The 25,426-nt window shown below is 38.2% G+C and overlaps 1 protein-coding gene across 2 annotated transcripts in view; it reads left to right on the plus strand.

The window, feature by feature from the left end:
- CNNM4 (cyclin and CBS domain divalent metal cation transport mediator 4) overlaps positions 1–25,426 on the plus strand; it is a 71,522-nt gene that overhangs the window by 23,305 nt on the left and 22,791 nt on the right. Inside the window, exons 2-6 of one of the 2 annotated variants that reach the window (XM_074210035.1) lie at positions 4,140–4,283; positions 4,644–4,778; positions 5,974–6,143; positions 6,547–6,643; positions 18,651–18,746. In XM_074210035.1, coding sequence (XP_074066136.1) covers positions 4,140–4,283; positions 4,644–4,778; positions 5,974–6,143; positions 6,547–6,643; positions 18,651–18,746 — 642 coding nt within the window. The remainder of the gene's footprint in view (positions 1–4,139; positions 4,284–4,643; positions 4,779–5,973; positions 6,144–6,546; positions 6,644–18,650; positions 18,747–25,426) is intronic. The other variant, XM_074210036.1, reaches the window with a different exon arrangement.

The following is a 25,426-nucleotide window of genomic DNA, read 5'->3' on the forward strand; positions in this document are numbered from 1 at the left end:
CTTTGATACTAAATGTAATGAGATCTGATGGCATATAGCAGGCCTAAGGGAGTTCTTTGGGTGTGAGTATTGGGGTGGGGGGAGAAAAAGAAATATAAAGAGACAGAGGAGAGAGAACTGACACACGTGCTCCCCTTTGGCTCATTGATACATTAGCCTTACCAGGTGTTATGGAATTTAAATGTGAGACTTTGTGAAAATGGGGAGTCAGTGTACAAGAGTGAATCCAACTAAATTGAAGTGACCCTCCAGGGGATGTATAGGGTCATAGATTTAGAAATGAAAGGGACCTCCAAGGTTTTCTAGGGCAACCACCTTATTTAACAGTTGAGAAAACTGAGGCCCAGAGAGATAAAGGGACTTGGAAGGTCACATAGCCAATAAGTGTCACAGAGAGGATTTGAACTCAAGTCTTCTGATTCTAGCATTCCACCAATATATTCCATGGACCAAAGAGAAGGCAGTATGGCTGAAGACAGCAAAATGATACCACAAAAGGAATTAGCTCATTTCAACTGCATGAGGTATAATTATTGTCATTAAAGCTGAAATCATAGCTTTAGCCAGAGAGACCCAATTCAACTTTTAAATTATTTGTTTGTCCTGATGTGTGTCTCCCCAAGAGCCTGTGGGATGGGTTTGTGGGGATGGAGGGTTTTGTGGGTGGGATGAAGTATTCTCCAATTATCCAGGCCCTGGGATCAAGCTTTTCCTTGAGAAAAAGAATCACTCCCTCCCCTAAAGAGACATGTGACTGATTAGGAAGCCCCCTTTCCCAGGGAGAAGAGTGAGTTTGGGAGGGGGAAAATGCATTAAGGTCAAAACCAAGAATAAAAGGAAAGATTCCATTATTGTCTAGAAGAAAAAAATAGCAGACCAAGGATCTGGAAACCTGGGTTTTAATCACCCAGGGCTACCATTTAACTATTTTGTAGGCCCTTGGGAAAGCATTTCATTTCTCTGGGACCCAGTTTCTTCATGTGTTAAATTACTAGATAGCCTCTGAAGTTCCTCACAGTTGTAAAATATACATGAAAAAAAGAATAAACTTGAGCTATAAAACTGAACTATACTGGGATCCTTAGATAGATCTATCTGTTGGGTTGAGGGACTTCTCACACACCTTTGCAGTCCCTACATCCCATCCCCTACTTCCCCATTCTCTTTACTTTCAATGGATTGGCTTAATTTAGATGACTTTAAGAGAAATTATCTGCTCCTCCATTCTCTATCCTATCTAACTTCTTAGGCCCTGAGTTTTTCTGGCCATCAGGTCAACTCTTGACTTGCTTAGAATTTTTCTTGATATTTGTCTCTATTTGGGGGGAGCTAAGGATAATGCCAGATTGAGAAAGATGATACCCTCCCCTCATTTTTAAATTAAATTTTAGAGTTTTTTCAGTTAATATCTATGTTCTTTCCACATCACCTAGTCCAAAAACTATAAATCTCTTTTTGCACCCTTTATCATCTTTCTGTCAGGAGACTGCTTCACCATCAGTCTTTTTTTTTTTTTAAGATTTTTGCAAAGCAAATGGGGTTAAGTGGCTTGCCCAAGGCCACACAGCTAGGCAATTATTAAGTGTCTGAGACCGGATTTGAACCCAGGTACTCCTGACTCCAGAGCTGGTGCTTTATCCACTGCGCCACCTAGCCGCCCCTTCACCATCAGTCTTTTGAAAAAAATGTTATTTATTTGAGCAGAGTTTATGTAACTTTGTTGTTTTTGTATCAATTGATCTCTTGCTTCTTCTGCTCATTTAACTCTGCATTAATTCAGCAAGCCTTCCCAGGGCTCACTATGCCACGTTCCTCATGGCACAATGGCATTCAAATGCCATAATTGGTTCAGCTAGGCATGTCCTGAGAGGCAGCCCCTTACTTTCTTGGTCTTTGCAGCCCTTCATTGTTGCTACCTTGCTGGATGACCTTATGTACAATAAAAGTGAGTTAGAGAATTTCTGCCAATTAATCAATCAGTAAACATTTATCAAGCAGATACTATGTGCACAGCATTGGGAACACAAAGCTCAAACAAATATAGCAATCTTTATTCTCAAGGAGCTTGCATTCTGTTGTGGAACACATGTGTCAATCAGTCATTAAGTATTAAACTTGTGTTATAAATTTATTCAAATAAATATGAAGTGCAGTATGGTGCAAGGTAGTTATTGAGGAAAGAGAGCAGGTGAGGAGATCAGAAAAGTACTTTATAGAAGGTAGTGTTGTGTTGCATTTTGAAAGAACAGAGGGAAGGAGCTCATGGGTGTGGGGCCCAGTTGGGGGAAAGGCATGAAGTTGGGCGATGGACAGCTGTGTAGCAGTCTACTTGGATGTTAATGTGTGACTGTGTAATGAAACAGAATCTAGCAGAAGAGAACATTAAGGTCAGATTGTTGAAAGGGAATATGGTCAGCTATGCATCCTGTAAGCAAACAGTGATTTTGGTAACCGTGTGGAGAATGGCTTAGAGAAGGAAGAGACAGAGCCAGGCAGACCAGCTGGAAGAGAGGATGTGAACTGGGTGAGTGAAGAGAAAGGTTATGACTTGAGATGTTGTACAAGTAGAAAATAGCAAGATAAGGCGATCATTTGTGAAGTGAGGGTTAAGTATCCTGCTGAGGTTATCAACCCAGGAGACTGGAAGAATAGAGGATAGTTGGTTAGAGGGCAGAACAGTCTTAGGGAAATGATAGCAAGTATGTCTAAGACATTTGTCCTATTCGTTGCAGGGAGTGATTTCTGGTTGTGCTTGGTTGACCTGGGAAACTTAGACAAGTCCATAATGAGCGTAATTAGTTTGCTGTCATCAAATTGTCTTCACCATAGACTTGACAGGCATCTTCCTGACATCAGCACTAATTTTTTAGTTGCACTCCCAAGGCAAACTTAAGGGGAAGACAGACATTGTCACTGCATGGACAGGCATGGACAGGTTATGACCCAGTGGCGAATCACAGAGCCTTTTGAATTGATTATTTGCTGGTAATTTGGGGGAAGGGGAGTGGGAAGCAGAGCAGACTGAGTTTGTGGTTGCTGTTTTAAGATTTACAAACATAGCATTCTGCCAGATATATTTAGCAAGAGATAGGCAAAATTGACATACTCTTCACAAGTCCTTTCGTCTTTGTGATGTTTCCATAAGTCTGTTCATGTGTGGGGTTTAACACAGTCCCATTTATGGATTAGGTCAATCCTTATCAGATGTTTTCCCTCCCCAGAGTTCTAGGACAGTCAGAGAAATGAACTTTCCCTGCCTTGTAGATGAAGAAATCCTTCAAAAACAAGCCTCTGCCTGCTCTCAGGAGCCCAAGCTGGGAAGCTCCTTAGCTCTGGTCATTTGTGGACTCTCCTAGTTCATACTCTTCTCTTTTGTGTGAAGTGGACAGCCCCCTCCCTAATTGGGGCCCTTGAATGGTGTAATCACAGCCTTGGCTAATTTGTTAATAGCTTGGGATCTAAGAAAATGTGCCCTGGGCTATCTCATGGGCCAGCTGTGTGCATGTCATGGCTAACTTAGGTTTATGGAGATGTTAAGGCAGGAATATTTGGAGCTGTGTATCACACTTAGACCCTGTTTGTGGGCATCCAGCCCAGCAGAATGAAAACTCCTTGAGGGAACTCTTACATTCTAGCACCCAGCAAGCACAGTGGCTGACAGTTGTTGCTTAATAAATTTCTATTGAATGAATGTCTGCACTTTATGTTCATATACAAAGTAAATACGGCCTTCAACAGAATACCTACTTTTCATCAGGAGCTCTCAGTCAAGCATTTACAGCTTCAAATCCCCTGACCTTTGAGGACCTATAATATATCTCCCTACTGGAGTGTCAGATCTTGGACGACAGAAATTGTCTCACTTTTGTATTTGTATTCCTAGTACCAAGCATAGTATCTGGTGGTATCTAAGTAGGCACCAAATGACTACTTATTGATTATTTAATTGATTGATTCTTCAGGACAGAAACTTTTCTTCTAAGTTGACTATATCTGTTCTGGCTAAACATATATGTTCTTCTAAAAAATTAATATTCCTTCAAAGGAGAAATATTCCTCCAAAGCTTCTTTTGGAGGGAAACCTGTGATCTTTGTCCTTGTTGTTTCATTCTCCTCTGATTCACTTTCTTGTTCCCTAGGGAAGTCACATCTGGCCATTGTGCAGAAAGTTAACAACGAGGGTGAGGGTGACCCTTTTTATGAAGTCTTGGGATTGGTGACCTTGGAGGATGTCATTGAGGAGATCATCAAATCAGAGATCCTGGATGAATCCGATATGTACAGTAAGGCTCACCCTTTCCCTTTTTGCCCACCTCATAGTGGATCACCAAAAGTTCTTCTCTTCCCTTCCCCCCCCTTTTTAAGAATCTATTAAACCTGACTAAGAGCACGACCACGAGGGAGCCATCCTTCCAAGAAGATGTGGAGGCCCTGCCAACAGCCTGATGCCCAACTAGCTGAAGGCATCATTATACATTTCCTCTTATTTTCACACATCAGCCACAGCCTTGGAACTAGGAATTAACCTAGAGTTCATTATGCTTGGGTGGTGAGGGGTCAGAACCTGGGAGAAACAAATGCAAGGGTAATTCAAGGTGACAAAACCATCAGGCTAAACTGAACCCAAACCCTTTCTCTTTTAGCTGACAACCGAAGCCGAAAACGGGTAAGCAATCAAAAGAACAAGCGAGATTTCTCGGCTTTCAAGGATGCTGATGAGTTGAGGGTAAAAATCTCACCCCAGCTGCTTCTGGCAGCTCACCGATTCCTGGCAACTGGTAAGCCCATGAGGAAGGAGTGAAATATTTGTATAGTTATATATTTGTGAAATATAATATATGGTTTTCAAGTTTAATTGCCAGAGATGGTGATTAAAAGAAAACAACATTTAGCCTCTAGCCAACTCTGTGGTATGGAGTAGCACAAGGTAAAGAGTGTGTGTGAAGGAGGGGGCAGCTAGGTGGCACAGTAGATAGAATATTGGCCCTGGAATCAGGAGGACCTGAGTTCAAATCCGGCCTCAGATATTTAATAATTGCCTAGTAGTGTGACCTTGGGCAAGTCACTCTTAACCCCATTGCTTTAAATAAATTTTAAAAAAGAGTGTATGAAGGGTTAAGGACAGTATATCTGCCTCTGGAGAGGATAAAGCTTTATTTTCCCCCTGTGATTGTAGATTGTGCATTATAGGTGAGTATCTGTTCCACACTCAAAGTAAGAATATAGAGTTAGGGGCTAAAAATCATAAGAGACAATCATGAAAACAGTGCCTGTGTGAGATCACTGGAGAGGAGATAAAGTTGGCATCAGTCAGGGGATGATCTATGTAAGTCTATTGGTTACAAATGACTTTGGGTGACCCTATATAAAGGCATTTGAAAGGGAAGAGGAAATGTTTATGTAACTCTAGTGCCTGTGTATACAAGATACATGGTCTCACACTCATGTAACAGAGTCATGCTTGCAATACTTTTGCCCCCTGTGACTGGGCCCATGGTCCTCACTTAAATTTTGTAAGGGTTCCTTTTCATTTTGTTTGCTTTAACATTTCTTCCATCTTATAGCTTCCTTAGAAAAGAGCTGACAAAAGAAGCTCCTGACTTCTTTATCTCAGGGAGAACTTGAAGGCTTATGTGGCATACCTTCCCTTATGCTCCTCTTCCTCTCCCATTCCTCCTCCCATTTACAATTACCCTGCCTCCAAACTGAATCCCTCATTATTCCTTCAATAATAGTTTTCATGACAGAATCCTTTGAGGTTAGGAGTATATGTATTTCCCCTTATTAGTGATCAGGGGGTCTGAATGGGGATCTAAAACAATGATGAGACAAGATTCAGATCTTTGCCCTTTCTTCTAAATGTTTTACAGGAAACTGTTAACTAGCTGCCTCATTCTGAAGATTCCTATAAACTACTGCCAGGGGAAGGGGAATCCACACCCTTATAACAGCATTATCTCCTTTCTTCCATAGAATTGCCCCTATTCAATTCCTCAATCATATCTGAGAAGATCCTCCTTCGTCTGCTCAAGTACCCAGATGTCATTCAAGAGCTAAAGTTTGATGACCACAATAAATTTGGTGCCCGGCATTTCCTGTATACTCGAAATAAACCTGCTGACTATTTCATCCTCATATTACAGGTAAACTACTCCTTTCATTTCCCCAGCAGTTTTATGAGAGCTGGTCCCATTCCTTCTTGCCGTCTCTCTGTGCTTTACCACCTGAACTGATTTCACTCCCCAACCTCCCATTACATACTGATCTATCATTATAACACTTGTGTGCATAACTCAGAACACTGTCCTACCATTTGAGCTTTTTCATCTTGATCACAAAAAGCTTCCAGGCACAATAATAGAGAAGCCCTTCTTTAAGAGAGCTACCTACTCCCAGTCCTTGACTCTTTAAGGTTGTAAAAATATTCTTCTTTATCTCAGCTATATGAAACCAAATTACCCCTACCTTCTTTCTGCCTTTCCTTTTTTTTCTGTTCTTGTTTTCTTCTTTCCTTTATTTGTAATCCTTATACCCATATCCTTTCAGGGAAAAGTGGAAGTGGAAGCTGGGAAGGAGAACATGAAGTTTGAGACAGGTGCATTCTCCTACTATGGGATCATGGCACTTACCTCTTTTAGCGTGGGTGAGTTTTCACATTGTAGTTGATACTCAATTTGAGTCTAATATGGATAGGAATGTCAAAGCTAAGCCACCATAAGTTTTTATGTGTATGCAGAAAAAAATATGAGAATTGGATCCTTCCCTCAAGGAGTTTTCATTCTATTAGGCCAGAGACAAAAGCAACACATGAAGCAATAGCATAGAATACAAAGTAGGTTATAATTAAATGCTAAACTGGTTGGTATAAACCATAAGTAATAATAGGAATCCAGAAGAAGAGGAAGATTATTGAAGTTGAGAGTAGGCAAGGACACTTTCATGAAGTTAGTGGGATTCTGAATAGTGGGCATGACAGTCAAAATTGAAAAGGTTGGATAGGCAGAGAGGGGCCAGAATGTGATGGAGACATTCGAAAGATAGGAAATGGGGTTTAAATTAGATTTAATGTGCTAGGAAGGAGTAAGAGGGAGCCAATAATAGTTTTTTTGAATTGAAAAAAATGACATAAGAAAGGCAGTGTTTAAGGAGCATTGATTTAATATCAATTTGCAAGATGACTGAGAGAGTGGGAAAGGTTCAACAACTCAGGAAGGTGAGCTTTTGGAACAACCTAGTTGTAAGCAGATGAGAGCTTGTTGCTTGTCCTTCATTCTGGAAGAAGACTGATATCAGGGAGGTGATGTCTTGACATGCACTTGATGGGAGGGGGGTACTAAGTCATCAGACTCACTTTCTCCTTGGCTATAAGCAGATGAGGACTTACTAAATGTTGATTGATTGATGTGGATTGAAGGGGGAAACCAAGGAAATTACAGGGTTTCAAGTCCCGGGGGTCTAGGAAAATGGTAATGATGGAAACAGGTCTGGGAGCAGGAGCTTGGTAATATGATTCAGGGTGGACAAGAAGATGAGTAAGTCCCAACTTCCAGTAGACTTGGATGTTTCCTTTGGCTAAAATTTTATTCTAATGGTGTAAAGAAACTCAGAAGAGGAAATCAGGGAGATTCATAGTAAAAAACAAAGCTAAGGATTTAGAAAGGCCCAGTGCCATTGCATAGATACAATGGGTCAAGGATTAAAGAATAAAGAAGGGACAAGACATGAGAAAAGGAGTTGAATACCTAGGTAATATTGTGACAGGTTAAATTTGGAAGCAAGACAAAGTCCTCAGGCTTCCTCCCTATCTCTCTTAATAGTCCATGGGAACTAGTCTAGGACAACCTATGAAAAGAGCTAGTTAGGGTGATTTACTTAACTCTTGTAACTTTGGACAAACCACTTAACTTTTCTTAGCTGATTATTGAGGAAGTTAAACTAGATGACCTCCAAGGCTAACAGGATGCCTCATTTTCTGGTTTCTTTGAGAATATGGAATATATAACCTTTTTTGACTTTTTTTTTTTTGGAGGGTTAAGGTACCAGTGAATCCATTTCTGTGGTTTGATGCTCAAAAGCACTCTCTGCTGGTAGGAATAGCACACTGCAATGTTTTCAGGATTTATTTTGTCAATCACCACCTGAATGTGAGGATCACTGTACTAAAGGAAGAGCCAGGTGGTAAAGAAAGACACAAAGATAAAAATTAAGCAGTCTTTGCCCTCAAGGAATTTAAATGTTAGGTGCTGAGTTCTTTCACTTCCTTTTGGAGACAACCTTCCTTTGACCATACCCCTTCCATCTTCTGCTGTTTGTCCCCTGAAAGAAGGCTGCTAGGCAAAATCAGAGTGATTTTCATCTGTGCCAGCACACAAATTTTACCTTCCTCTGTCAGCCCCATGTTATAGAACCTTTGATGCAAAAAAAGTATGCAGGCCTTCCATTTCCTCCCATATCCTTTCCTTGAGGGAAAACAAAGAGGAAAGTCAATGGGGGACTGATATTTCCATCTTTTACTGTGTAGATTCAATGTCTGTCTTTTGCTGAACAGTTTACTGCTGATTCTCTAACCTTCAGAGGGAAGAGGAGTAGTGAAATAGGGCTTCCCATCTGAGTATCTACTTTTCATCTTGTGTTCCACTTGTGTCCAGCTCCCCTCTCTGGCCTCTTCTGAAAAGAACACCACCACTTTCCACTCAATGGTGAGCATTCTCATACTTGTTTTTACTCTACTAATTTCAGTTATTCTGAAGATCAACATCCATGCTCCCATCCCCAGTTTACTTCTTTATTCCCATCCTTCTCAACTCTCCCTTCCAAAGGTCCAAATGCTACCCTTCCACTATGCCTTCTCTCCCATAGGCAAAGTTCTCTTTATCCTAAATATTTTCATGTCTCACTCCTCCCATCTTCTAGCTGTTAGTGAAATCTGGCTCCTCCCTGATGACACAGCCTTTGTAAAGAATAAGTCACTCCTTCATGTGAGACAGGTAAAGAGGAGAGAGTGGAAGAAGGCATCTGAGTGAAATGAGATGAGGAAGAAGAGAGAATAGGGAGCATTCAGAGAATGATCTCACACGAAGAAGAGACTTATTCTTTACAAAGGCTAACCCCTCTACCTGTCTCCAACATATTGCCCCTCTGTCATCCCTCATTCTATCACTTTCTTTTTTCTTTTTTTTAATTGAGAATTATTTTTCCAATTATATGCAATGGTAATTTTTCAACATTCATCCATTTGCAAATTTTTGAGTTCCACATTTTTCTAACACCCTCCAATTCCCTCCCCCTTCCATGGTGGCAAACAGTCTGGTAAAAGTTGTATATGTACATTTGTGTTTAACATATTTGCATATTAGTCATTTTGTATCCCTTACTTTCTTTTTTTTATTTTAATTTTATTTTTTTTAGGGTTTTTTGGCAAGGCAAATGGGGCTAAGTGGCTTGCCCAAGGCCACACAGCTAGGTGATTATTAAGTGTCTGAGGCCAGATTTGAACTCAGGTACTCCTGACTCCAGGGCCGGTGCTCTATCCACTGCACCACCTAGCCACCCCCATGTATCCCTTACTTTCAATCTATCTCTGTCTCCTGACTTTTTCCTGCCTATCTATAAATATGTCCATGTCTTGTTTATCCTCTAAAAATGCTCACTTGATCCTTCCATCCCCATCATTCTATATCTTTTCTGCCTTTGTGGCAAAAGGCCTTGAAAAGATCATCTACAATAATGGCTTTCACTTCTCTCTTCTCGCTCTTATCTTAACTCCTTACAATTGAGTTTCTGACCTCATCATCCTACCCAACTTCTTTCTCTAAATTTACCAGTTATTTCTTAATTGTCAAATCCACTAGTCTTCTCAAACTGTTGATCATTGACTTCTTGATATTCTCTTGAGATTTTCAGGATACTTGTTCTGCTCTCCTCCTACCTATCTGACTGCTCCTTCTCATTCTCCTTTGGATCCTCTTTCAGATCATGCCCTCTAACCATAGGTGTCTCTTGGGGTTCTGTCTTGGACCCTCTTCTCATTTCCCACTATTCCTCTTCACTGGAAGTCCCCCCAAAAGGGAAGAGTAGATCTCATCTACTCCCACTGATTTAGTTACTATTTCTATGCTAGTGATTCTTATATCTATCCTGCATTTGTTGTTATATCTGTCCTGCATTTTGTTGACCTCCAATCTTGCATCCCCAACTATCTGTCAGATATCTCAAATTGTATATCCAGTAGCATCTTAAATGCCACATGTCCATAACAGAACTCAATATCTTTCCGCCTGAACTCTTCCTCTTCCTGAACCTTCCTTTTCGCTGTAGAGTACAGCACCATCTTCCTAGTTCCTTAAGCTGATGTCATCCTCTAGTCCTCACTGAATTTCACCTCCAATATTCAATATGTCATCAAGGTCTGTTGACTTCATCTTGATCTCATTCTCTGACCTAGGCCCCTTCTCTCCTCTGACCTTGCCTCTACTCTGATGCAGTCCCTCTGATGACTGCCCCAGCCTGCTGGTGGTCCGTCTGTTCATTCAGCCACTAAAGTGATTTGGCTGAGCATGTCCCTCCACTCCACCCCCCCCACCCCCCAGTAAATTCCATTCTCACTCCATGCTCTTTTTGGCATTCAAAGCCCATCATAACCTATCCCCTTTCTTTCCTGCCCGTGTACTTTTGATCCAGAACACTATCTTCCTAACTGTTCCAGAAACAAAACTGTCTTCTGGCTTTGGACATTTCCACTACCTTTCTTCCTTAGAAATGTTCTCTTCTCATTTCTGCCTCGTTTCATTTAAATCTTGTCATCTTCTATGAGGGGCCTTTCCCAAACCCTTTGTGCTCTTTATTATTTTACATTTGCCCTGTCTGTAGCTTGTTTGTATAATTCTGTTTTCTCCCTCTTTAGAATGTAACCTCCTTGAAGACAGACTGTCTTTTGCCTCTTTTTGTATCTCCATTGCTTATAGATGCTTAAATGTTTAACTGACTAAGACCATGGTAGATAATAGGTTCTCTCAGAAGATATTAAGAAGTTGAAAAAAATCAACTACACTAATTTAAGATAGTGAAGGAAGGTTTCAACTGGATTGTCTAAAAGATATTAGGGATTATTAGTGAACATCAAAATAAGTATGAGTCAGTCTGGCAGTTGAAAAAGTTAGTGTGATTTTTGACTAAATTTAGAGGTATAGTGTCCAGAACACAGGAGGGTGTAGTCTCCCTGGATTCTATTCTGGTCAGACTGTAACTAAAGTTTTGTGCACAGTGCCCTAGTTTTGCCAGTACTGTATAGGATTGTCTTCTCAGTTTCCTCACCTCTAAAATGGGAAGAGTAAGTAAATACCTATGGGCTCCACCCTAGCAGGATTGACATTAGGCATCAAATGAGACAATCTTCAATTTGTAAATTTTTAAATGCCTTATAAATATCAACTACTGTTACTATTTTCTAGCCCTAATTGCTCATTGCCTTGGTTTTCCAACCTGATAAGATGTTTGTTACTAGGTGTTTCTGGATCAGATACTTTCCTGTGCAAAGCTCTCTCCTGAGTTTCCTTTTTCTGTTGACCTTAGTCTGTAGACCATTCTGTCTACCTCTTAGTTCATTCTAGTAACTCTAGCCTTTGGACCTAGACTTTCCTCTTGTAAACCAGTGTCTCCAATTTAGCTTGGCATCCAACCTGCTAGGCTGAACTCCCTGATTTTCCTGCTTTCATCTCAGTTAATACCTCTTAAAAATGCACAGCTAACAGAGTCCTTCTTTTTGCTCTGCCCCCCCCCCCCAAATCACTTCTCCCTTAGGCAACAATGTGGTACACTGGATAAAGAGTGGGACCTGGAGCCAGAAAAATCTGAGTTCTACTGCTACCCCCAGATTCTTCCTGGTAGTACAACCCTGGCAAAGTTGTTTAACCTTATCTGCCTGTTTCTTCATTGAAATGAAGCTAATGATAGCAACCTACCTCGCAGGGTTGTTGCCAGGATCACATGAGATAGCATTTGTGGCACAATAGTGGGTGCTTCTTATTTATTTCCTTCCTGTCTGAACTCATACTGCTCCTGGTTAATTATTCTGAGAGAGTTTTTTTTTTTCTATCACCTAATATTCCCTCATCACACAGGGAGCCATCTATTGTAACAAAGAATTAAAAAGAAAAAAAGGTCACAGAGTTGCTAGGTGGCACAATGGATTGAGCACCAGCCCTGGAGTCAGGAGTACCTGAGTTCAAATCCAGCCTCAGACACTTAATAATTATCTAGCTGTGTGTCCTTGGGCAAGCTACTTAACTCCATTGCCTTGCAAAAAAAAAAAGAAAAGAAAAGAAAAAAGAGAAAAAAAAGTATTTCAACAAAATGAACCAGTACATCAGCCAAATCGAAAGTTAAATGCAGTTTTCCACAATTGTAGTCCTCTACCTCTGCAAAAAAGGAGATACAATTTCTTTTCTCTTTAGTACCAAGTTTTGTTATCATAATCATACAGTTTAGTTTTTGTTCTTTCCATTTTTGTTGCTGTCATTGCATATATTCTTTTTCTGGTTTTGCTTATTTCATTTTGTATCAGTCCATATAAATTTTTATATAGTTCTCTTTATTTGCATCATTTCTTATAGCACAATATTTCATTCCATTCATGTAGCACAATGTGTTTAGTCATTCCCCAATCATTGAGCACCTATGTTATTTCTACTTTGCTACAAAAAAAATGCTGCTATAAAAATTTTGTTGTGTCTATGACCTTTATTTTGATCTTTTAATATCTTTGGAGTTATACAAGTCACACTATGATCTCTGCGTCAGAGGGGCTTTTAGTCACTATTTTAGCATAATTCCAAATAGCATTCCAGAATGGTTGGACTAATTCACAGCTTCACCAATAATTTCTTACTTAACATGCCTTTCTTTCCACAATCCCTTCAATTTTGATTATTTCCATATTTTGTTATTTTTACTAATTTGCCGGATATGAGATAAAACAGAATTGATTTGATTTACATTTATCTTTTTATTAATGATTGAAGAAGTAGTTCTCATATGTTTGTTAGTAGTTTTTAATTCTTAGAAGTATATATATCCATATTCTTGACTACTTGTTCATTGGGCAATGGCTCATGATCATATACATATATGTATATGTGTATATATACACACACACACATACACACACATATATATTAGTTCTCTATATATCTCTTGCAAAGCAGACCTTTATCAGATATTTTGAAATTTTTTTTTCTCAATAGATAGCTTTTCTTTCCTATCTTATTTGCATCAATTTTGTTTCTGGAAAAGCTTTTATATAATCAAAATTATCTGGTTTATCTTTTTGTGATTACTTCTATACCTTGTTTTTATAGGAATTTTCTCCCATCCATATCCCTGAAAGGTAACTGATCTGGTTAGCATAATTATTTTTAAAATTACACTTTATTAATGCCTTTGCCTTTATATCACAATCATTTCCTACCTCATCTTCCAAGTTGAACCCTCTCTTAAAACAAAGAAAGCAAAAATATCCTGTACAGAAACTGTAGCTGACATTGTAGGTGATTTTATTTCTCCATTCCTGTGGTAAAGGAAGAGGTGAACTTAATTATTCATTGTCTGGGATCTTCGTCATTATTGCTTAGCTGTTTCTGCTGATAATTTGTGGTTAAAGAATATTGCCCTCTTTCTGTTGACCCTGCCCTGTTCAGGCCACTCCATATTCTCTGCCAAGACAAATCCAGGCAGACATGCTAATTGTGCCTTCTCTCCCCTTACTGATTTTGGTTCCTGGCTTTACCCTTTCTAGGGAAGGAAGGCTCATATTCCTCATCACTATGTTGAAGCTGCTGGTGTTTGTGTAGGTTTGCTTTTGTTTGCCTCTAAGGGAGATAGTGAACAACTACTTGGCATCTTCTTAACCCTGTAGACATTTGGATACAGTTTCTTAATCACTCATTAACCTTTTCTGAAATTTATACTTCCCTCCAATTTTTTTCATAGACTTGCTTTTCCATTTCATTCTGTAAATTCTATTTGCTAGCTTTTCTCAGGATTCCTTCCACTTTATCTACATCACTCTTAAAACATGGAATTTAGAATTGGAAACAGTCATTCAGGGCTAAGACCACAGACTTATCACTTTATCTACTGGATCTTTTTAAAAACATAACATATAATGTCAACAAGTTGTTAAATTATATGTACCTTGAGTTTCACAGGAAGACCAAATGATAGAATAGGAAGTTGTCTCAACTAACCTAGTTCAATTGAAACTGAAAAAGAATCCCAAAAAATCCCGAGTTTCCTATGCTGGCAGACTCCAGTGATGAGATGCTCACCACCTTTCCAAGCAGCTCATTCTGCTTCTGGACCCCAGATCCTAGTCTGGCCCCAGTCCTAGATCTGCCAAGTGGTACGTTTTGGCTCCTGCTCCTGGTTCTGCCTTGGAAGTGAACAGAATACCTTGGATACCTTCAGATACCTGAGATGGTTATCCTGCTCCCTCCACACTCAATATCCCAAGCTCTTTCAGCTGACCCTTATGGGACACACACTCAAAGGCTTTCCTCAGTATTTTGGTTGCCCTTTTCTGGGCAGTTTCTGGCTTGTCATTGCATTCAATTATAAATGTCTTCTTTTAGGAAAGACAGTGTCTTAGATGTAATCCTACCAGGGCAGATGGCCCCTCTTTATTCCTGGAACTGTCTCAGAAGCATAGAAAAGAGCTTTGGATCTGGAGTTAGGCAGACCTGAATTCAAATCCAGCCTCATTTCTTTAATATATGCTAATCTATTTGCTAGTAATTTTCAAAATTCACAGATAATGCTTTTTGCTAACAACTTCCTCCATTTCTTAAGTAGCTGAAATGTATCTTATAGGTCATCAAGTCCAACCCTCTTATTTTAAGGCAAGGAAACTGAGGCCCAGAAAGATGGCATAGACAGTATTCAAAACCATGCTTTCTGACTTGAGAGTTATTTTCACCACCAGTCATTTATCCTAAATCTTAGTGTGTTCATCTGTAGGTGATATTATGATATTTGTGCTACATGACTCATAGGGATGTTGGGAGGAAAAGGATTTGTAATTCACAACAAATATCTAGGTTAACTTCCCATCACAGGTTAGACATCTAAAGCTAAGGCATCAGGAGAGAATGGGTCTCTGCTGCTCTCTAGTGCCCAAGAGTGGGACAGCTTAGGGCAAAGAGAAATTGATAGACTTGATGTAAAGTAACAAATATGGAATTATGTTTTACATGATTTTGTACATATAAATATATATCCTATTATTCAAATTGCTTACCATCTCATGGAGGGGAAAGGAAGGGAGGTAAGAGATTTTTAAACTCAAAATTTTAAAAAATGAAAGTTAAAATATTGATGCAAGGAAAAACTTGCTAACAGAGCTAGCTGTCTAAAGAGGGAGTGAATTGCCTTTAGAAGAGAGTGGATTACACTCCCTTTCCATCAGAGGTTTTTCAGTAAAGACTGAATGACCAATTATCAGATATATTGTATTAAGAATTCCTCTTCTAGAATCAGGTCAGTTGATCACTGAAAAGATTCTCATCTCTGAAATTCTCTGATCTATAATTCTATCTTCCTACCTTTCTAGTTCATTGTTCAACCCATAGAATCACAGAGTCTTAGATCTGAACCATAGAAATTACTTAATCTAATCTAAATTTTTTTGGGGGGTGATTAGATAGAGAAACTAGCCTTAGAATAATGAAATAACTCTTAGATCATATAGCTAACTAGAGGGAAATACTGGGACAAACAGGAATTTAGTTATCTTTCCACTACACCATTTTGTCTAATTTTTAGATAAGGAAACTGGAAAATTAAGAGATAAAGTTATTTGAGTCATCTTGTGATCCAGGAACAAGAGTTTGGAACATCATATTCTGATATAGCAATAATGACAAATAAATGACTAAGGATCTTGCTTTCTGGAAAGTGTGGAGAGCAGAGATAGTTCTGCGGCGAATTACTTATAATGCATAATGTTAGTCTTTTTGAAATGATTAAGTGATTGCTATTTATGTCCAAAGTGCAGGTTTGTCTTCTTCCTAGAAAAGAGGGCCCAGGGCTTGAAGAATGGCCCACCGTTCTCTAGGTTATCAGGAAGAATGTAATGTTCTTTAAAAAATAGATGAAGAGTTGGAGTTTAAAAATAAAGAAGAAAAAATAACTAAAGAGGCAGATGGAAGATGTAAGATAACTCAAAGGATGATAAAATCATAGGTTTTGAACTGGAAAGGACCTTAGAGGTCATGCAGTTCCAAATGCACTTTTATCTAAGAATCAGATATGAGCCTTTTCTCAAAAAAGGACTGTTTGAAACTTTGAGGAGAAAAGAACTCCTTCCTTGTCCTCCATTGAATGGTGCTGCAGATCCACAAGTTTCATCAGGTAAGAGATTATTCAAAAATGAGGGTCTGCTAGGGCAGATTTTTGTTGAATTAGTATTAACAAAAGAAAGGTCCACTGACATTTATCCAAGACTTGATGGAGAACTTCTCTAAGACTTATCACGCCTGATGGCTACTATGTCTAGTGATTCTTAGGGCCACAAGCAAGACTACCAGAAAGAATCTGATAAATATTGCTAAGGAATATAAAATGTCAGACAAAGAATTGAAGATTTTAAGAATACAGATTGCCTAAAGAAGATAAAGACAGATTTGGGAAGTAAGCAGTTATTTAAGAAGGTGGTATCCAAGAATGAGATGTGAATTTCTGGACCAGTTTAAAAATAGAGATGATGAACTCTTGGACAGAGATGGAGTGCACTTAACAAGGGCTAGTAAAGAGTTTAATTAAGAGTTTATAAACCAAAAAGGAAATGGAAGAGATAAATGCATATGTATAATTACCAAATTAGATACTAGAGCCACACTGCTAACCTCTAATGCTCAAGAGTGGGGCAACTAGGTCAGAGAGGGAAATTGACTCAGAGTTGTTGTAAGAAAACATTTGCTAAAAATTAAGGCTGTCTTAAAGGGGAATAAGTACCTTTGAAGATAATGGATATACCCCTTTATTGGAGGTTTTTGGATAAAGACTGGATGTCCAGATATCAAATGTGTTATATTAAGGAGACCCAGAAATGAGGGCCAGTGGTTCAGATAAAAGCTCTGTATTCTCTAAGCTATGAGGAAGAAAGAAATGTTCCTTATAACAGTAGAGATATCCAGATAACTTTGGGAAACAAAATGCAAGAAATAGTGGCAATAAAACCAATATTGTCAGATATTTATATACAAATGAACAAAGAATATATGACAAAAAAGGTGAACTAGAGATCCTCATGTGAAAAGAAATTGATATTATGGATGACATTTAAATTGGTTAGAAGAGGGATTCTGCCTAGAATTTGACCTAGGAAAAGGGGTGTGTGTGTGTGTGTGTGTGTGTGTGTGTATGTGTCTGTGTGTCTGTGTCTGTGTGTCTGTGTCTGTGTGTCTGTGTAATTGAATTAATTAAACATGTAGGAAGCAATTACTATATGGAACACATATAGTGCTAAGGGCTGAGGATATGAATGTTAAAGTAAAACTGCCTGCTCTAAAAGAGTTCACATTCTAATGTGATAGAAAGAGATCATGGTCCCTAGGATTCAGGGGCAAAACAGGTGGTAGAACTCTTTCTTTAATGTAATTTCCACTGAAAGAAATTATATCAGTTCCTGATGCTGAACCACCTGAAAGTGTCTTAGGGTAATAGGAATCTCTTTTCTGGGTCTTTGACATATATGGCTGTAGCATAAAGAGAACTGTTACTTCTGTTCAGGTGACTTTCTGGGATGATAGTTGCAGGTCTGAGCTAGAAACCTTGCTATTCCCAAGACCCTTGGGTTCAGGGTCCTGGTCTATTTCCATTAGGGTCTTACTAGAAATGGTGGTCCACATGTTCGTGATGATTTGACTTCCTGGTACATACTGCCTTATATCCCTTGTGTCAGGATGCCTTATTGCTTCACCCAGGCTGACTTACCTGACATGTGAGTGACAGAAGAGCCACCTTCCCAGATGATGGCTGTGGGGAAGTGGCTGGAAGCAGGACTGTTAGTTGGAGGTGCTGCCACTCCCAAGACCTTTGTGCCTGTTTGTCTACTGGCAGAAGTTGTTACTGGTGGTGATAAGGAAGATGGGACTCTCTCTTCCCTCTGTGATGCAGGAGCTGGACTAGAAGCAGAGCTGGCATTTTGGGGAACATCACTATTTCCTCTTTTGTTCAGGATTCTGGGCTGTTCACTATCAGGGTCTTAGGGGAGATGGTAGTCAAAGTTTTAGTGATACAGATTAACATTCTATATAAGAAGATATACTTAGATGAGGAAATCTAGGAACCAAAGTGGGGGAAATTATGGTAGAGAGCATTTGGATGAAGATGAGAAACAGAGCAGAAGTGATGTCACTGAAGTATTTATCTCTCTAAGACTTATCACACCTGATGGCTTACCTACAGTTTACCTGAATAGCAAAAGGAAAACTGATGAGGAATCAATATACAGATCACAAGCTTGTCATAGTGGCATGATATAATAGTGATGGGGGACTTTAGTTATCCAGACATCTGTTGGAACTCTCCTGCCAAAAACTGAGCAAATAATAATTTTCTTGACTTGCCTAAATGATACTTTCATCCTTCAAAAGGTGGAGAAACCAACAAGGGAAACTTCTATTCTGGACCTGATTCAGACCAACAAGAAAGAGCTGGTTGCTTGGGTGGAAATGATGGGAACCTTGGGGGTAAGTGACTACTCTATCTTAAGAGTTTGTGATACAGAAGAAGAGGAAAAATTGGGCAGTCTGACATGAACCCTAGATTTTGGAAGAGTGGATTACAAAGGACCCAGAGTTAGTTTAATTTCCTCACCCTAAAATTCTACGGGGAAAGTCAGTTCAGAAAGGATGGAAAATTCTCAAGAATGAAATTCTGAAGACACAGAAAGAAACAATTCTGAAATGGAAGAAAAGGAATTTTTGGTCTAAAGAGACTGATATAAATACAAAAGAACTCATCAACCAACTTAGATGTATAATCAAGGATGAATTCAAAAGCCTACCATGGTCTTATTAAAATTTCAGGAGTGCTAAAATACAAGATGAGCTGAGATTGGAAAGGAAATCTGAGACAAATAGATTTTTTTTAAAGTTACAGAGTTTTGGTAGATTAAAAAGGGATAGGACAACTTTTTGAAGTAGATGGCTGATTGCAGGTAGAGCTGCTCAGCCAGGAGAAGACAAATAAAATGGCTCATGAAGAGTTGATAGCCATGATAGCTAAGAAAATAGAGAGGACACAGCTGCCCTTAGTGAGTTTAGCTAGTCTATATCTGGATGTATTTCCTTGAGTCTTGAAAGAACATATGTGCTTGTTAAGCCGTTCCCTATGATATTTTCAGAAATCACCAAGGACAATGATCTTTAAAAATTAAGAACTGATCATGACAGATTAACCTCATTTTTTGACAGGTTTGTTATATTACTAAATATTTAGCTTACCTAGATTTTAGCAAAACATTTGACAAAGTCATTCATGTAATTATGTGGCAAAAAAATAGTATTATGGACAAGGAAATAGTATAATGTGGTGAATTTAGGACAGGCTGAATGACCATATCCAAAAAGCAATTATTAATGCTTGATTGTCAACTTAGAGAGAGTTGTTATATGTAGTGATGCTACCACAGGGATCCATGCTATGTGATTTTTTTTTTTTTTAGTAACTGGACGAAAGCAAGCATAAGTGATAAACTTTTCAAATTTAAAGGTCACTCAGTTGATTACAACATCCAATAAGTACTGTGCATTGTGCTAGGTGATGGAATAAAAGACACAAATGAAATAGCCTTTATCCTCAAGAATTTCTTTTCTTTTTTTCTTTTTTAACATATCTTTTTAAAATTTTTCTTTAATTTATTTACATGTTACTAAAATATTCTTGTTCAAGAGTAAACATAGTACCCCCTTCCCCACAAAAATATAAAACCTCATAAGAAATAAAGTAAAAGAAAGAGAAAAAAAAAAACGTGTTTCAGTCTGTGTTCTGATACCATCAGGTCTGTCTCAGGTGGGTCACTTTCTTTAGCATAAGTCTATCATAGAAGATACTTCCAGCAACTTTCCACAGTTGCTGTTACTGATTGTAATTCCCTCTATCCATTCCTCCCCACTACCATATATTATATTTTCTCTTTCCTTTCACCCTGCTCCTCTTCAAAAATGTGCTGTGGGGCAGCTGAGTGGTTCAGTGGACAGAGCACCGGCCCTAGGGCCAAGAAGCTCCAAACCTAGACCCACCCCAGAGACCGAGCAACTACCTGGCCCTGTGATCCCGGACAGACCACCCAATCCCAGCACCTTGCGAAAATATGTTAAATCTGACTATCCTCTCCCATGATCTACACTCTCCTCTATAACCCACACCCTGCCTCCCCTCCCCTGTCCCCCTTCTCTCCCTTTTCTTCTAGATCTTGATACTCTATTGAGTGTGTGTGTGGTCTTTCCTCTCTCAGCCATTTTTTTTTCAGGTTTTTGCAAGGCAAATGGGGTTAAGTGGCTTGCCCAAGGCCACACAGCTAGGTAATTATTAAGTGAGACCGGATTTGAACCCAGGTACTCCTGACTCCAGGACCCATGCTTTATCCACTGGGCCACCTAGCCGCCCCTTCTCTGCCATTTCTGATGAGAAGGAAGGCTCCCTCATTCCCCCTTGCCTTCCCCACTTCCATACTATTGCAAAAGGTAAATGAAATATATTAGCCTGTCAAACCTCTCCTTTCTCTTACTCCAAGTACATTTCCTTTTCACCCATTGACTCCATTTTTACAATATTATATCTTCAACATCAGCTCTCCTGTGCCTCATCTTAAAAAAGCTCCTTCTACCTGCTCTATTAAATGTGAACGTTCATATGAATATTATTTGTATCATCTTTACATGCAGGAATACAGGCAGTTCATCATCATTAAGTCCCTCATAATTTACCCTTCTCCTCTACTCTCTATGCTCCACCTGAGTCCTGTATTTGAAGGTCAAACTTTCTGTTCAGCTCTGGTCATTTCAACGGAACATTTGAAATTCCCATTTCACTGGAAGTCCATCTTTTCCACTGGAAAAGGATGTTCAATTTTGCTGGGTAATTGATTCTTGGTTTGCATTCCAAGCTCTTTTGCCTTCTGGAATATTATATTCCAAGCTCTATGAGCCCTCAACGTAGTTGCTGCTAAGTCCTGTGTGATCTTAATGACAGCCCCATATTTGAATTGTTTCCTTCTGGCTGCTTGTAATATTTTCTCTTTGACTTGAGTGTTCTGGAGCCTGGCTATAATATTCCTGGAGGTTGTTTTTTTTGGATCTCTTTCTGGGGGAGATGGGTAGATTCTCTCAATTTCTATTTTGCCTTCTTCTTCTAGGATATCTGGGCAATTTTCCTGTATAAATTCTTTAAAAATGAAGTCAAGGCTCTTTTCCTGATCATGACTTTCAGGTAGCTCAATAATTTTTAAATTATCTTTCCTGGATCTCTTTTCCAGATCAGTTGTTTTTTCAGTGATATATTTCACATTTTCTTCTAATTTTTCATTCTTTTGGTGTTGAATTATCATGTCTTCATTTCTTGCAAAAGTCATTAGCTTCTTTTAGCGCCATTTAGCTTCATTCACATGAAGGATTTGTTTTCCTGAGAGAGCTTTCTTCTTTTCCTTCTGGCTAATTCTGTTTTTATTAAAGATTTTACTTGAGTTTTACAATTTTTCCCCAATCTTATTTTCCTCCCCCCACCCCACCCCCATGGAAAGAAATCTGTCAGTCTTTACTTTGTTTCCATGTTGTAGAGTGATCCAAATTGAATGTGATGAGAGAGATATTATATCCTTAAGAAAGAAACAAAAAGTATATGAGATAACAAGGTCAGCCAATAAGATATCTGGTTTTTTTTCCCTAAATTAAAGGAAATAGTCCTTGAACTTTGTTCAAACTCCACAGCTCTTTATCTGGATACAGATGGTATTCTCCATTGCAGACAGCCCCAAATTGTCCCTGATTGTTGCACTGATGGAATGAGCAAGTCCATCAGGGTTGATCATCACCCTCATGTTGCTGTTAGGGTGTACAGTGTTTTTCTGCTTCTGCTCATCTCATTCAGCAACAGTTCATGCAAATCTCTCTGGGATTCCCTGAATTCCCATCCCTCCTGGTTTCTAATAGAACAATAGTGTTCCATGACATACATATACCACAGTTTGCTAAGCCATTCCCCAATTGAAGGACATTTACTTGATTTCCAATTCTTTGCCACCACAAACAGGGCTGCTATGAATATTTTTGTACAAGTGATGTTTTTACCCTTTTTCCTCATCTCTTCAGGGTATAGACCTAGTAGTGGTATTGTTAGGTCAAAGGGTATGCTCATTTATGTTGCCCTTTGGGCGTAGTTCCAAATTTCTCTCCAGAAAGGTTGGATGAGTTCACAGCTCCACCAACAGTGTAATAGTGTCCCAGGTTTCCCACAACCCTTCCAACAATGATCATTATCCTTTCTAGGTCATATTGGCCAGTCTGAGAGGTGTGAGGTGGTACCTCAGAGAAGCTTCAATTTGCATTTCTCTAATAATTAATGATTTAGGGCAGTTTTTCATATGACTATGGATTGCTTTGATCTCCTCATCTGTAAATTGCCTTTGCATATCCTTTGACTATTTGTCAATTGGGGAATGGCTTTTTGTTTTAAAAATATGACTCAGTTCTCTGTATATTTTAGAAATGAGTCCTTTGTCAGAATCATTAGTTGTAAAGATTGTTTCCCGATTTACTACATTTCTTTTAATTTTGGTTAAAGTGGTTTTATCTGTGCAAAAGCTTTTTAATTTAATGTAATCGAAATCATCTAGTTTGTTTTTGGTGATGTTCTCCATCTCTTGCTTAGTCATAAACTGCTCCCCTTTCCATAGATCTGACAAGTAAACTAGTCCTTGATCTTCTAATTTGCTTATAGTGTTGTTTTTTATGCCTAAATCCTGTAACTATTTGGATCTTATCTTGGTAAAGGGTGTGAGGTGTTGGTCTAATCTAAGTTTCTTCCATACTAACTTCCAATTTCTCACAGTTTTTATCAAAGAGAGAGTTTTTATCCCAATAGCTGGACTCTTTGGGTTTATCACACAGCAGATAACTATAATCATTTCCTGCTATTCCACTGGTTCATCACTCTCTTTCTTAGCTGATACCAAACAGTTTTGATGACTGATGCTTTATAATATAATTTTAGATCAGGTAGGGCTAAGTCCCCTTCTTTTGCAGTTTTTTTTTCATTAAATTTCTGGAAATTCTTGACTTCTTATTTTTCCATATGAATTTATTTACAATTTTTTCTAACTCATTAAAGTACTCTTTTTGGAATTTTGATTGGTAGGGCACTAAACAAATAGTTTAGTTTTGGTAGAATTGTCATTTTTATTATCCATGAGCAGTTGATATTTGCCCAGTTATTTAAATATGATTTAATTTGTGTGAGAAGTGTTTTATAATTGTTTTCAAAAAGTTTCTGAGTCTGTCTTGGCAAATAGACTCCCAGGTATTTTATATTACCTGAGGTTACTTTGGATGGGATTTCTCTTTCTAGCTCTTCCTGCTGTATCTTGCTAGACATATATAGAAAAAGTGAGGATTTATAAGGTCTTATTTAAATCTTGCAACTATGCTAAAATTGCTAATTGTTTCCAGTAGTTTTTTTGGATGATTTCTTGGGATTCTCTAGGTATACCATCATGTCATCTGCAAAGAGTGAGAGTTTTGTCTCTTCCTTATTTATTCTAATTCCTTCAATTTCTTTTTCTTCTCTAATTGCTGAAGCTAACATTTCTAATATGATATTGAAGAGTAGTGGTAATAATGGACACCCTTGTTTCACCCCTGATCTTATTGGGAATGCCTCTAGCCTCACCCCATTGAATATAATGCTTGTTGATGGTTTCAGATAGATACTGCTAATTATTCTAAGGAACAGTCCATTTATTCCTACACTCTGTAATGTTTTTAACAGGAATGGGTGCTGTATTTTGTCAAAAGCTTTTTCAGCATCTATTAATATGATCATATAATGTCTTATAGGTTTGTTGTTGATATAATTGAGTATACTAACAGTTTTCCTAATATTGAACCAACCCTGCATTCCTGGGATAAATCGTACTTGATCATAATGTATTATCTTAGTGATAACTTGTTGTAATCATTTTGCTAAGATTTTATTTAAGATTTTTGCATCTATAGTCATTAGGGAGATATTTCTATAATTTTCCTTCTTTGTTTTAACTCTTTCTGATTTAGGTAACAGCACCATATTGGTTTTCATAGAAAGAGTTAGGCAGAGTTCCATCTTTCCCTATTTTTCTGAAGAGTTTATATAGAATTGGAACCAATTGTTCCTTAAATGTTTGGTAGAATTCACTTGTGAATCCATCAGGTGCTGGAGATTTCTTCTTAGGGAGTTCAATGATGGCTTGTTGAATTTCTTTTTCTGAGATAGGGTTGTTTAGGTATTTAATCTCCTCTTCATTTAACCTGGACAACTTATATTTTTGTAAATATTCATCCATTTCACTCAGATTATCAAATTTATTGGCATAGAGTTGGGCAAAATAATTTTGAATTATTACTTTAATTTCCTCCTCATTGGTGGTGAGTTCACCTTTTTCATTTATGATACTAGCAATTTGGTTTTCTTCTTTTTTTTAAATCAAATTGACCAGAGGTTTATCAATTTTATTGGTTTTTTCATAATACCAACTTTTGGCTTTATTAATTCAATCTTTTTTTGCTTTTGCTTTTATTAATTTCTCCTTTAATTTTTAGAATTTCTAATTTGGTATTTAATTGGGGATTTTTAATTTGTTCTTTCTCTAATTTTTTTAGTTCCATGTTTAGTTCATTGATTTCCTCTTTTTCTAATTTATTCATGTAAGCATTTAAAGATATAATATGTCCCCTGAGAGCTGCTTTGAGTGAATCCGATAGGTTTTGGTATGTTGTTTCATTATTATCATTATCTAGGATAAAATGATTAATTCTTTCTATAATTTGTTTTTTGGTCCACTCATTCTTTAAAATGAGGTTGGTTCTGGGTCTATATCTCCTTGGCCCAATATTGCATATGAATTTTATTGCATTGTAATCTGAGAAAGATGTATTCACTATTTCTGCCTTTCTGCAGTTGATCATTAGGTTTTTATGTCCTAGTACATGGTCAGTTTTTGTATAAGTTCCATGTACTGCAGAGAAAAGGGTATATTCCTTTCTATCATCATTCAGTTTCCTTCATAAGTCTACCATATCTAGTTTTTGTAACAATCTATTTACCTTCTTAACTTCTTTCTTGTTTATTTTATGATTCGATTTATCTAGATCTGAGAGAGGAAGGTTGAGGTCTC

Source organism: Macrotis lagotis, chromosome 1 (assembly GCF_037893015.1).
Source record: "Macrotis lagotis isolate mMagLag1 chromosome 1, bilby.v1.9.chrom.fasta, whole genome shotgun sequence".
NCBI classification, from domain to species: Eukaryota; Metazoa; Chordata; class Mammalia; order Peramelemorphia; family Peramelidae; genus Macrotis; species Macrotis lagotis.